This window comes from Schistocerca americana, chromosome X (genome assembly GCF_021461395.2).
Source record: "Schistocerca americana isolate TAMUIC-IGC-003095 chromosome X, iqSchAmer2.1, whole genome shotgun sequence".
Classification (NCBI taxonomy): Eukaryota; Metazoa; Arthropoda; class Insecta; order Orthoptera; family Acrididae; genus Schistocerca; species Schistocerca americana.
This window is the reverse complement of record NC_060130.1, coordinates 966,148,301-966,161,583: the sequence shown is the minus strand read 5'-3', so window position 1 is coordinate 966,161,583 and position 13,283 is coordinate 966,148,301. Positions and strand designations below refer to the sequence as shown.

The window sequence follows — 13,283 nt, the reverse complement described above, 5'->3', positions numbered from 1 at the left end:
TGTTACAGATGCTGAAATTTGTGTTATTACTGTTAGTAATTTAGTACTATATATGTAATATAAAACTGATGTACTTCTTTACTGTTAGTTCTGTGTTTGAGTTCTGTAGGCTACAGTTTCAAATAAACTATATGAAAAATGTAACTCCCCAAGAAATTATAGAAAGGAGGGTGTCAGATGGCTGTGGGGATTGTGGAGGCTGATAAATAAAAGTTTAAAAAAAAGTCCTTAGAAAGTGACTGAAAATGTGTGTATTGAGAGTTGAAGGTTAGGGAAAGTTTATTTATTTATTTATTTAGTCATGAAAAGTCCAGGAAATCAATACCAAAATGAAAGTATGGACTATGTTAAGGCTGCTTTAAACAGTGTACACCATCATAGCATTTAACTGTTTGATCTCCTTAGTAGAGGTACAAAAAGAAAATATTCTGTATGTTTGTTTCATCTGTTTTGATTCAGGATTTGCAAGACTCAGATGTGAATCCCAGTGGGATATTCTGCCTGTATCCTGGATGCTACCTCCACAAATACCAGCAGAATCACTTGGAGGTGTGTTCAAAATCGACTGGCTGTGCAGGTGAGTGATATACACTACTCCTAAATTTATATATGCATTTGTCTGTGTGCATATGTGTTTGTGTGTGTGTGTGTGTGTGTGTGTGTGTGAGAGAGAGAGAGAGAGAGAGAGAGAGAGAGAGAGAGAGAGAGAGAGCGAGAGAGAGAGAGAGAGAGAGAGAGAGAGAGAGAGAGAGAGGATGCCAACAGTCTGGTGCAAGTTTTTTAGTGAGATGCCAATTTGGTAATTTGTTTGTTCATGAGCCAATGACATCTGGCATGCCCTGCCATCCAAGTACGAATAAGGCACAATGTTGCTTACATTAGGTGATTGGGTGAAAATCAGTGTTTCCAATTCAGCAAGGCCATTGGCAGACAGAATGCCACATACACACATATGCTGCCTTTGTCATTATTTGCTGCAGTGTCCCCCCACCCCCCCACCCCCCCTCCTCACATTTATTTATTTTTCGTTTTTCAGTGGTATTGCCTAACTCAATGAACTGCATCAGCCTCTAAGTGACTAGACTGTTGATGGTGTTGTAAATATTAAACCTTCTAAAACATATGGTAATTTGGCAGGTAGATATCATGAGTTCCAACAAACTAAATAAGTATTTTAAAATGAAGAATGTTACCTGGTTAAACAACACCAACTGGGGCAAAAGTGGTGACTAGAAGAAAGGAAGATAAATGTTTGATGTACAATCCATATCATGGAAAGCAGGTTCTTTTTTAATGAGATCCAAAACTTCCATGTTGGAGTCAAAAATTAAACGACTAGTGTTATGGAAAAAGTAATGTCTCTTTTGCCATGATGAATATGTAGCTCTGAGGGTTAGATTAAAATGGTGTGCATTAGAAAGGAGTGTATTTTACCCATCTAACTATGTACCTGCTTGTGTCTGAAAAGTGATCTTTCAGAGTAGGTGTGACCAATATACACCACTTCCCTCTTCACTTCATTATTATATGTGCAGAAGTCTGTCTGTGATGTCCTCAATGATTTTTTAGTACGATATATCATATATACAGGGTGGTCCATTGAACATTACCGGGCCAAATATCTCACGAAATAAGCGTCAAACAAAAAAACTACAAAGAACGAAACTTGTCTAGCTTGATGGGGGAAACAAGATGGAGCTATGGTTGGCCCGCTAGATGGCGCTGCCATAGGTCAAATGCATATTAACTGCATTTTTTAAAATAGGAACCCCCATTTTTTATTACATATTTGCGTAGTATGTAAAGAAATATGAATGTTTTAGTTGGACCACTTTTTTTGCTTTGTGATAGATGGTGCTATAATAGTCACAAACATATGGCTCACAATTTTAGACAAACAGTTGGTAACAGGTAGGTTTTTTTAAATTAAAATACAGAACATAGGTACATTTGAACATTTTATTTCAGTTGTTCCAATGTGATACATCTACCTTTTTGAACTTATCATCTCTGAGAACGCATGCTGTTACAGCGTGATTAACTGTAAATACCACGTTAATGCAATAAATGCTCAAAATGATGTCCGGCAACCTCAATGCATTTGGCAATATGTATAACGACATTCCTCTCAACAGCGAGTAGTTCACCTTCCGTAATGTTCGAACATGCATTGACAATGCGCTGACACATGTTGTCCGGTGTTGTCGGTGGATCACGATAGCAAATATCCTTCAACTTTCCCCACAGAAAAAAATCCGGGGACGTCAAGATCCGGTGAACGTGCGGGCAATGGTATGGTGCTTTGACGACCAATCCACCTGTCATGAAATATGCTACTCAATACCGCTTCAACCTCATGCGAGCTATGTGCCGGACATCCATCATGTTGGAAGTACATTGCCATTCTGTCATGCAGTGAAACATCTTGTAGTAACATTGGTAGAACATTACGTAGGAAATCAGCATACATTGCACCATTTAGATTGACATCGATAAAGAGGGGGCCAATTATCCTTCCACCCATAATGCCGCACCATACATTAACCTGCCAAGGTCGCTGATCTTCCACTTGTCGCAGCCATCGTGGATTTTCCATTGCCCAATAGTGCATATTATGCTGGTTTACATTACCGCTGTTGGTGAATGATGCTTCATTGCTAAATAGAACGTGTGCAAAAAATCTGCTCCCTACCGTCGTTGGATAAGCAGCTGCAGCAGCAAGTCGTATACTCCTAGCTCACTCATTTGCTACATAGTTTAATTCTTAATTTCTTTGCGTGTTTTTGGTACTTGCATTGTTTAATTCATAAATTTCTGGCGTATTATAGTATTTGAGAGTTGTAGCATCGCGTTTTAGTACCTGAATAGTGTAAATTCATGTAGTCTCCTTCCGCCGCCGAGCAGTGTGTCAGCAGTGCGCAAGTAGCAGCATTACTGCATTTACTAGGCAATCTTGTATTTTAATAACTGTTTAAATTTTGTGTCGATTTGTTTGCGCTCTCTGTAGATTAGTTCAGACATTCTTTGCACAACAGTTTTTTAGCATGGATAGGGACTGCAACTGCTGTGTTCGGATGCAGGCTGAGTTGGCATCCCGTCGCTCCCATCTTCAGGCGGTGTTGGCTTCGGTCACACAGCTTGAGGCTGTTGCCAATGGGCATCACTGTGGGGTTCCGGATGGGGGTTTGTTGGGGACGGCCAGCTCGTCCCACGCATCCCCCGATCGGACTATGACTGTGGTTGCCCGGGATCCCTCACCTGTGGTAGAGTGGGAGGTCGTCTCAAGGTGTGGCAGGGGGCGAAAGACATTCCTGGGGGCTGAACGGAAGGCCTCTCCAGTTTGTCTGACGAACCGGTTTCAGGCTCTGTCTCAGGCTGATACTGATCTTCGGCCTGACATGGCTGCTTGTCCTGTTCCAGAGGTTGCCCCTCAGTCTGCAAGATCCGAGCGGTCGCAGAGGGTGGGCTTACTGGTAGTTGGGAGCTCCAACATCAGGTGCGTAATGGGGCCCTTTAGGGATATGGCAGCAAGAGAAGGGAAGAAAACCAATGTGCACTCCGTGTGCATACCGGGGGGAGTCATTCCAGATGTGGAAAGGGTCCTTCCGGATGCCATGAAGGGTACAGGGTGCACCCAGCTGCAGGTGGTCGCTCATGTCGGCACCAATGAAGTGTGTCGCTATGGATCCGAGGAAATCCTCTCTGGCTTCCGGTGGCTATCTGATTTGGTGAAGACTGCCAATCTCGCTAGCAGGATGAAAGCAGAGCTCACCATCTGCAGCATCGTCGACAGGACTGACTGTGGACCTTTGGTACAGAGCCGAGTGGAGGGTCTGAGTCAGAGGCTGAGACGGTTCTGCGACCGTGTGGGCTGCAGATTCCTCGACTTGCGCCATAGGGTGGTGGGGTTTCGGGTTCTGCTGGATAGTTCAGGAGTCCACTACATGCAACAAGCGGCTACACGAGTAGCAGGGGTTGTGTGGCGTGGGCTGGGCGGTTTTTTAGGTTAGATGGCCTTGTGCAAGTACAGAAAGGGCAACAGCCTCAACAGGTGCAGGGCAAAGTCAGGACATGCGGGGACCAAGCAGCAATCGGTATTGTAATTGTAAACTGTCGAAGCTGTGTTGGTAAAGTACCGGAACTTCAAGCGCTGATAGAAATCACCGAAGCCGAAATCGTTATAGGTACAGAAAGCTGGTTGAAGCCAGAGATAATTTCTGCCGAAATTTTTACAAGGGTACAGACAGTGTTTAGAAAGGATAGATTGCATGCAACCGGTGGTGGAGTGTTCGTCGCTGTTAGTAGTAGTTTATCCTGTAGTGAAATACAAGTGGATAGTTCCTGTGAATTATTATGGGTGGAGGTTACGCTCAACAACCGAGCTAGGTTAATAATTGGCTCCTTTTACTGACCTCCCGACTCACCAGCATTAGTGGCAGAACAACTGAGAGAAAATTTGGAATACATTTCACATAAATTTTCTCAGCATGTTATAGTCTTAGGTGGAGATTTCAATTTACCAGATATAGACTGGGACACTCAGATGTTTAGGATGGGTGGTAGGGACAGAGCATCGAGTGACATTATACTGAGTGCACTATCTGAAAATTACCTCGAGCAATTAAACAGAGAACCGACTCGTGAAGATAACATCTTGGACCTACTGATAACAAACAGACCCGAACTTTTCGACTCTGTATGTACAGAACAGGGAATCAGTGATCATAAGGCCGTTGCAGCATCCCTGAATATGGAAGTTAGTAGGAATATAAAAAAAGGGAGGAAGGTTTATCTGTTTAGCAAGAGTAATAGAAGGCAGATTTCAGACTACCTAACAGATCAAAACGAAAATTTTTGTTCCGACACTGACAATGTTGAGTGTTTATGGAAAAAGTTCAAGGCAATCGTAAAATGCGTTTTAGACAGGTACGTGCCGAGTAAAACTGTGAGGGACGGGAAAAACCCACCGTGGTACAACAAAAAAGTTAGGAAACTACTGCAAAAGCAAAGAGAGCTTCACTCTAAGTTTAAACGCAGCCAAAACCTCTCTGACAAACAGAAGCTAAACGATGTCAAAGTTAGCGTAAGGAGGGCTATGCGTGAAGCGTTCAGTGAATTTGAAAGTAAAATTCTATGTACCGACTTGATAGAAAATCCTAGGAAGTTCTGGTCTTACGTTAAATCAGTAAGTGGCTCGAAACAGCATATCCAGACACTCCGGGATGATGATGGCATTGAAACAGAGGATGACACGCATAAAGCTGAAATACTAAACACCTTTTCCAAAGCTGTTTCACAGAGGAAGACCGCACTGCAGTTCCTTCTCTAAATCCTCGCACAAACGAAGAAATGGCTGACATCGAAATAAGTGTCCAAGGAATAGAAAAGCAACTGGAATCACTCAACAGAGGAAAGTTCACTGGACCTGATGGGATACCAATTTGATTCTACACAGAGTACGCGATAGAACTTGCCCCCCTTCTAACAGCCGTGTACCGCAAGTCTCTGGAGGAACGGAAGGTTCCAAATGATTGGAAAAGAGCACAGGTAGTCCCAGTCTTCAAGAAGGGTCGTCGAGCAGATGCGCAAAACTATAGACCTATATCTCTGACGTCGATCTGTTGTAGAATTTTAGAACATGTTTTTTGCTCGAGTATCATGTCATTTTTGGAAACCCAGAATCTACTATGTAGGAATCAACATGGATTCGGGAAACAGCGATCGTGTGAGACCCAACTCGCTTTATTTGTTCATGAGACCCAGAAAACATTAGATACAGGCTCCCAGGTATTTGCTATTTTTCTTGACTTCCGGAAGGCGTTCGATACAGTTCCACACTGTCGCCTGATAAACAAAGTAAGAGCCTACGGAATATCAGACCAGCTGTGTATGCGGCTTTTCGCGGATGATGCTGTAATATACAGAGAAGTTGCAGCATTAGAAAATTGTAGCGAAATGCAGGAAGATCTGCAGCGGATAGGCACTTGGTGCAGGGAGTGGCAACTGACCCTTGACATAGACAAATGTAATGTATTGGGAATACATAGAAAGAAGGATCCTTTATTGTATGATTATATGATAGCGGAACAAACACTGGTAGCAGTTACTTCTGTAAAATATCTGGGAGTATGCATGCGGAACGATTTGAAGTGGAATGATCATATAAAATTAATTGTTGGTAAGGCGGGTACCAGGTTGAGATTCATTGGGAGAGTCCTTAGAAAATGTAGTCCATCAACAAAGGAGGTGGCTTACAAAACACTCGTTCGACCTATACTTGAGTATTGCTCATCAGTGTGGGATCTGTACCAGATTGGGTTGACGGAGGAGATAGAGAAGATCCAAAGAAGAGCGGCGCGTTTTGTCACAGGGTTATTTGGTAACCATGATAGCGTTACGGAGATATTTAACAAACTCAAGTGGCAGACTCTGCAAGAGAGGAGTTCTGCATCGCGGTGTAGCTTGCTCGCCAGGTTTCGAGAGGGTGCGTTTCTGGATGAGGTATCGAATATATTGCTTCCCCCTACTTATACCTCCCGAGGAGATCACCAATGTAAAATTAGAGAGATTAGAGCGCGCACGGAGGCTTTCAGACAGTTGTTCTTCCCGCGAACCATACGCAACTGGAACAGGAAAGGGAGGTAATGACAGTGGCACACAAAGTGCCCTCCGCCACACACCGTTGGGTGGCTTGCAGAGTATAAATGTAGATGTAGATGTAGATGTAGATGTCCCGTAATTTCCCTTGTGTCCAGTGGCAGAACTGTACACAACGTTCAAAGTCGTCTCCATGCAATTCCTGCTGGATATAAATATGGTACGGGTGCAATTGATGTTGATGTAGCATTCTCAACAGCGACGTTTTTGAGATTCCCAATTTTGACGGAATTTTGTCTGCTACTGATATGCGGATTAGCCACGACAGCAGCTAAAACACCTACTTGGGCATCATCATTTGTGCAGGTTGTGATTGACATTTCACATGTGGCTAAACGCTTCCTGTTTGCTTAAATAACTTAACTATCCGGCGAACGGTCCAGACACTTGGATGATGTCATCCAGTATACTGAGCGGCATACATAGCACATGCCCATTGGGCATTTTGATCACAATAGCCATACATCAACACATTATCGGCCTTTTCCGCAATTGGTAAACGGTCCATTTTAACACGGGTAATGTATCATGAAGCAAATACCGTCTGCAGTGGCGGAATGTTACGTGATACCACATACGTATATGTTTGTGACTATTACAGCGCCATTTATCACAAAGTGAAAAAAGTGGTCCAACTAAAACATTCATATTTCTTTACATACTACACAAATATGTAGTAAAAAATGGGGTTTCCTACTTAAAAAATGCAGTTGATATCCGTTTGACCTATGGCAGCACCATCTAGTGGGCCAACCATAGCGCCATCTGGTTTCCCCCTTCAAGCTAGATGAGTTTCGTTCTTTGAAGTTTTTTCATTTGATGCTTATTTCGTGAGATATTTGGCCGGGTCACTATCAATAGACCACCCTGTATGGTGGAAGAAAGATGTGTGTTAACAGCTAAATCATCAGAAAACTGTTAACATGCAAAAGAAGTGAATTGTCTATTAGTTCCTGAAATCATTCTATACAGAAATGACAACCAACTAGTTTTCATCTGACACAAATAACTACTGCCAAACTGTCAATGAGTGTAAAATAACTTATTTAGTCGTTGTGTGTACATAGCCTGTTTTACATTTTCTGTATTCCTTTTTTAAGAGTTATTTCTTTATTAGCCTTGGTCCCATTTTGCTAGTACATTTAGCTGGTTTCTTCTTTTATAACCACACTTTTCATTCTGCATCTTCCTCTATCATCATCATCATCATCATCATCATCCCCCCCTCCCCTCTTTCTGCTTGTTATCTTTCCCTGCTCAGTCTAGATCATTGGTCACATCTGTTGTACTGCTTGTGTTCTAAAGAAGAATGGATGTCTGAAAGTTCAGCATTAATCTTCCACTAGGCATCTAACCCAAAGGGATCATGGTAGTCTTTCCACTCAGTCCTTACTCTGAATGAAGTCATATTCAGAATGAAATTGTTACTGTAAGGTGTTTAAAATTAGTTCTATAGTACTGTTACTGTTCACTTGTTTTGGACAGCTTAATGAAGCAACCTACAAAAAAACTGAAAAATTCTTTTTGAGAAATTGGCTTTTGGAGTTAATTGCCGTTAAATCATTTATTATTTTAAAATTGTTATTTTACTGCCAGTTATGCCCTTCTTAACTAGTGAAACAAGAATGTTCCCATTTACATTTGCTAATTAAAACTGTGGTATCAAATTATGTAAGAGGCAAGGATATTGATTTTGAAATATCAAAGATTAAAAGTAAAGCTTCCCTCAACCTTAATGCTGGTTTGAACAACACTCTGCTTTATTAGGCATGGGTCTGTTGCACATAACATACCCTTTCTTTGCTTGAACTGACATACTCAGCCAATTATAACACCTTTGAATGTTGTCTCCTGCAAGTCAAAGTACTATAAGTGACATTTTTTGTGAAAATCAGTTATGGCATATACGATGAATCGCTCGATATTGAGCATTGATTGTTAAAAGTTTCAACAGTGTAGATCTTGATTTTCCTACTACTACTGGTTTGAACTTGAACTGTCATCTCCACCATCATGTTAGATAAGAACTGTAAACACCCAGTAAAAATATCATATGTGCCTTGACAGTAATGTGGAATATCATAACTAACTGAACTACTATACCATAACCACCACAAATGTGCCAGAAATATTGGTACATTGCCAGTCTGAATTGAGGTGGCACTCTTGGTACTCATTTTTGCCAAATCTAAATTTGTAAGTTGTTAGGATTGTGTAATAGTCAGTCAGTCAACATGTCTAGAGCATTAGAGATGTTAAAAAGGGGTGGTGTGAAAGTCAAGTAGACCCATCGTAAGTAGTGCAAAGTCTGTATTCCAAGTGAAGCCGAAGCAAAGTGTGCTGGCCGTCTGCTCTTCAAGAACTGCCGAAAGTCGATAGGTGCTCTTAGAGCTCCACAGCATCGGCCAGAGGGCACTGTGGACAGTGAAGATCTTCCGCTCTCGTAGTGCCAACCTATGCTGTGGCATCAGAACTGTCGATACCACATCCCTTCACCCCTGAAACAGCACACCGCCGTGGAATAGGGCTTCCGATGGTGGGTGGATGGACCCAGGGGCAGCACAACTGAGAGGCCAGACAGCAGATCTGCCGGGGCATGCTGCCCACCCATATCCTCGAATTGCTTGCGAGGGGGCAAGGAAAACGCCCCGTTGAAAACCTCCCAGGGATGCGAACCGCCACTGGGTATGGTCGAATGAGGAGGCGGAGCAACAACCTCCATGGGCGGCGGCGGTAGTGGCATGACTACAGCCTCAGTGTCCATCGGTACTGGTACCACGAAGGCACACGGCAACGGCGGTGGCCGGATGTGGGGCCATGATGGTAGTGAGAGGCACTCGCCCAGCGCAGGAGACTGGACTGACAGAGGCATGAGTGCTCGCAGCGGCAGCAAGAGCGCCCACGGCGGAGGCGCGAGCGGCGGAGGCACCATCGGTGGAGCTGTGGGCTGAGGCAGTGGAAGCTGCAAAGCCTCCAATTCTGCCGGAAAAGGAACCAGTGGCAGAAAATGAGGGCGGCACAAACAGATCTGGTTCCACTGTCACTTGACAGAAATTAAAAACAAGGTGCGGCCAAGCTGGCAAAAAATGTACCCCTGCTCCCAGTGCTGCTTGGCAGAGAAAACGCGATAGAACACAAAATTTTGCGGCGCCAAGCCAGAACGAGGCAAAGCGGTGAGAGTGTGCAGCGGCGGGTGAAATAGCTGCAAGAGTGACCGATGGGCATGGCCATGTACCAATTCTGCTAGGGAAAGGGTGCTGCATGGCTGGGAGTGATAGGAAGCAAGGAAAGTCCATAGCACGTGCTAGCAAGAGTGCGTGGGGTTCAACTTGCTCATCTGCAATGTAAGCGTACGCACAAAGCGTTCAGCCTCACCGTTCAACTGGGGGCGGAAGGGGGCTGAGGTCAGATAGCGAATGCCATTACCAGCACAGAATGCTTCAAACTTGGAGGACACAAATTGGGGGCCATTGTTGGAGACAATAACTTCAGGAAGGCCCTCAATGCAAAAAAATAGACATAAAAGCCTGAATAGTATGGGCAGATGTAGTAGAAGACATAGGCACAACAAAAGGTAAGTTGCTGTATGAACCAGCGGATGTCCCAGACAGGACCCTCAAAATCAATATGAAAGTGCTGCCAAGGTGCAGTAGGAGTCGGCCGCACAAAGAAGCACTGGCGGGGAGCAGATTCATGCTCCACACAAGAGCAACAATTAGGAAGCAAATTCTCAATTTGTTTATCAATGTCAACCCAAGTGCAGTGACGACACACTAATTGCTTCATCCGCACTATACCCCAATGACCAGTGTGCAGTAATCAGACTGTTTCCGACTGCAACGAATGAGGAACAACCACACGAGATTGATCATTGTCAGTTCATAAAAAAATAACACCATGGTGTACGGACAAGTTGTGACGTTGCCCAAAGTAACGTTGAACAAGGGGAACCCTAATCTGCATTGCAGATGGAGGCAACTAAGTACGAATATACTGCAAAATAATCTGCAAAGAAGCGTCAGCAGCTGTCGCAGAAGCAATGTGATGAAAATCCACTGGAAAACCATCAGCTAATTCCTTATCTTGTGAATCAATAAACATGCATGAAAATTCGGAAGAATCAAACACTTTGTCAGGACCGATAGGTAGACGAGGCAAAGCATCGGCATTACCATGCTGGGCTGTAGGCCAAAACAAAACTTCATAGTTATAGTTAGACAAAAACAAAGACAGACATTGCAACTTTTCAACTTTTGTGCAATACGGGCTGGAACTGGCTTCGGTGGGTGAAACAACGACATCAAAGGCTTAAGGTCGGTGACCAAATAGAACTTGTGACTGTACAAAAAAATCATGAAACTTGGCCACTCCATAGACAATAGCTAAAGCTTCTTTCTCAATTCGAGAATAGTTTTGCAGGGTAGAATTGAGCAACTTAGATGCAAAAGCAATGGGGCAATTGATAGAATTAATGCGGTGCATGAGAACCGCCCCGGTGTTGTGAGAAGATGCGTTGACAGCCAAAACAACTGGTTTGGAGGGATCGAAAGGAATCAAACAACGATCACTCAACAAAGCAGATTTGAGCTTGTGAAAAGCAGCAACACATTCCGAAGAACAAACAAAAGGAACGTTCTTACGCCTAAGGTGATGCAAAGGTGCTGCAAGGTGTGCTGCATTTGGTATAAACTGAATATAATATGTAATTTTGCCCTACACAGACTGTAGTTCTTTCAAGTTCCTGGGTGCTGGCAAGTCTCTAATCGCACTGAGATGTGACGGTGAGGGGTGGATACCCTGTCAGTTAATCATATGTCCTAAATACTGAATCTCAGTTTGAAAAAATCTGCACTTGTCTCTGTTACACTTGAGTCCTGCCTGCAAAAGTACAGTAAATAAGGCACACAAATTCTGCAAATGTTTGTCAGGGGTGTGACATGATACAACTATATTGTCCAGATGATTGGAACAACCAGGGACAGTGGCACACACAATTGCTGCAAGTAAGACTGAAAAATAGCAGGAGCTGAAGTACAGCCAAACGGAAGGTGGCAAAACTTGAACAATCCAAGTTGAGTGTTGATCACAAAATAGTGCTGCAACTGTTCGTCGAGTGGAATTTGAAAGTATGCATCCTGCAAGTCTGTCATGGAAAAGAATTTTCCCGCACCAAGCTTATCAAAAATGTCTTCAGTACATGGTAAGGGAAACATAGCGACCACTGTCTGGGGATTTACTGTAGACTTAAGCTCAGCACAAATACGGAGACGACCATTTGGTTTTTTCACACACACTATAGGCGAAGCCCATTGTGAAGCAGAAACTGGTTCAATGACACCACTGTCTTGCAAATGCTTAAGTTCAGTTGCTATGGTGTCACGCAGTGCGTGCGATACCGGACATGCGCTCCGGGAAATAGGCATGGCATTCTCTTTAACTACAACATGTGCTGCAAAGTCTGTGGCATAACCCAGACCATCAGAAAAGGGTTCCGAAAAATCATCGCCTAGTGGGGCAACACTGGCGGCATGGTCACTAGCGTTGATGCACAGTATATTGTCCTTAATTGCGAGGCCAAAAAGTTTAAATGTGTCCATGCCAAAAATGTTCATAGCATCACTAGAGTGGAGCACATGGAAAGACACTGTACATGTCATTGCACCATACATGGCTTGCAAACTACACACGCTGAGCACAGAGATTTCCTGTCTAGTAAATGCAGTTAGTGTGGAATGTGAACGACAAAGCAGGAGCAAACCAAGCAAGTCGTATGTTGATCTGTTCAGTAAAGAAACAGACACACCAGTGTCCAGCTGCATGCAAACAGAACGTCCACAAATGTTCAAAGTCACAGAAAGTTTCCTCACATTGCGCTGAATGCGAGAGGAAGTGTCTGGCAAAGCTTTTGTATTCGCACGACGAGCTTTAGAAGCACATGAAGCTGAAGGCTTAGTATAAATGCCATCAACGCACATAGGCTGATGTGAATCATGATCACAGTGGTTCCCCTTTGTGGTGACACCCACACGAGTCACGCGAATGGGAGACAGGCTGGGAAGGAGAGTTTCTCTTGCTACACACAGCTTGCACATGTCCTTTCTTATTACAAAAATAACACTGCGCTTGATGGGATGGGCAACTGTCCTGTGGGTGGGCACAAAAACAGTTCGGACATGATTTCAGTTTCTTAGTGGGTGCCAGGCTTGAAACTTGTTTACTCGCATGTGAGCGGCGTGGTGTGGCCCGCTGTGCCGGGCCAGGGCGGGAGGGCACATGTTGCACCTCACTAACAGTACACACTCCCGGGGTCACGTTGAACACAGAGGTAGCCATGTCTAATGTATCTTGACTGTCTAGCAATTCCACTATTTCCTGCAAAGACGGATTTTTAAACCATAAGATTTGCTTGCGGATGCGGTGGTCTGCCACATTCTGCGCAATAGTGTCTCTAATAATGATATCCGCATATGAGCACCACAGGAGCAATTAAAGTCGCAATTAGGTGTTAGTCGCTGAAGGTCACCTAACCATGATTTATTTGACTGAGTAGGACCACGCCGGAGATGAAAGAATTTGTAGCATGCAGCTACCACATTTACACTGTCATGGAAGTGGGAATTCAAAGC

At 43.8% G+C, this 13,283-nt stretch overlaps 1 protein-coding gene across 1 annotated transcript in view; it reads left to right on the top strand.

The window, feature by feature from the left end:
* LOC124555342 overlaps nt 1-13,283 on the top strand; it is an 856,442-nt gene that overhangs the window by 728,000 nt on the left and 115,159 nt on the right. The window contains exon 34 of the mRNA XM_047129223.1: nt 460-577. Within this exon, the coding sequence (XP_046985179.1) occupies nt 460-577 (118 nt within the window). The remainder of the gene's footprint in view (nt 1-459; nt 578-13,283) is intronic.